General features: G+C 60.1%; 1 protein-coding gene across 1 annotated transcript in view; it reads right to left on the reverse strand.

The window, feature by feature from the left end:
- Positions 1-193: 193 nt before the first annotated feature.
- Positions 194-396, reverse strand: part of CNPY1 (canopy FGF signaling regulator 1) — a 1,734-nt gene continuing 1,531 nt past the window's right edge. Inside the window, exon 2 of the mRNA XM_012654147.1 lies at positions 194-257. Within this exon, the coding sequence (XP_012509601.1) occupies positions 194-257 (64 nt within the window). The remainder of the gene's footprint in view (positions 258-396) is intronic.

The following is a 396-nucleotide window of genomic DNA, read 5'->3' on the forward strand; positions in this document are numbered from 1 at the left end:
GCAGCCCGCGGCCTTTGCGGGCCTGCCCCCTCTCCACCCTCCGCTGATCAAAGTAGGAAGTTTGCATGACAACCGCGGAGAAACGGGCTGAATCGCAAATGAACTCGATTTCTGCAGTGTTGATATATCCAGCCTCCATTGTCCCCTTTCAGGCGCAGTATGAACCCTTCCGGTGCCAGCGACCGCGCGGCTTTCACAGGCGCTCGGGGCGCACAAAGGGTCTCCGCGCTTCACCGCCATCTGGCCGCAAATCTGATCTGCCAGAGCAGCGGCATTCACTTGAAAGCGGGCGGTGGGTGTTGTTGTGCTCTTTCAGTCTGGGGCCCATCATCACCCACCCCGGCATCGCCGCGGCCGGCCCCCAGTCGCAATAAGGAGCCAACTTTGTAAACACAT

This window comes from Propithecus coquereli, unplaced genomic scaffold (genome assembly GCF_000956105.1).
Source record: "Propithecus coquereli isolate 6110/MARCELLA unplaced genomic scaffold, Pcoq_1.0 Scaffold439, whole genome shotgun sequence".
Classification (NCBI taxonomy): domain Eukaryota; kingdom Metazoa; phylum Chordata; class Mammalia; order Primates; family Indriidae; genus Propithecus; species Propithecus coquereli.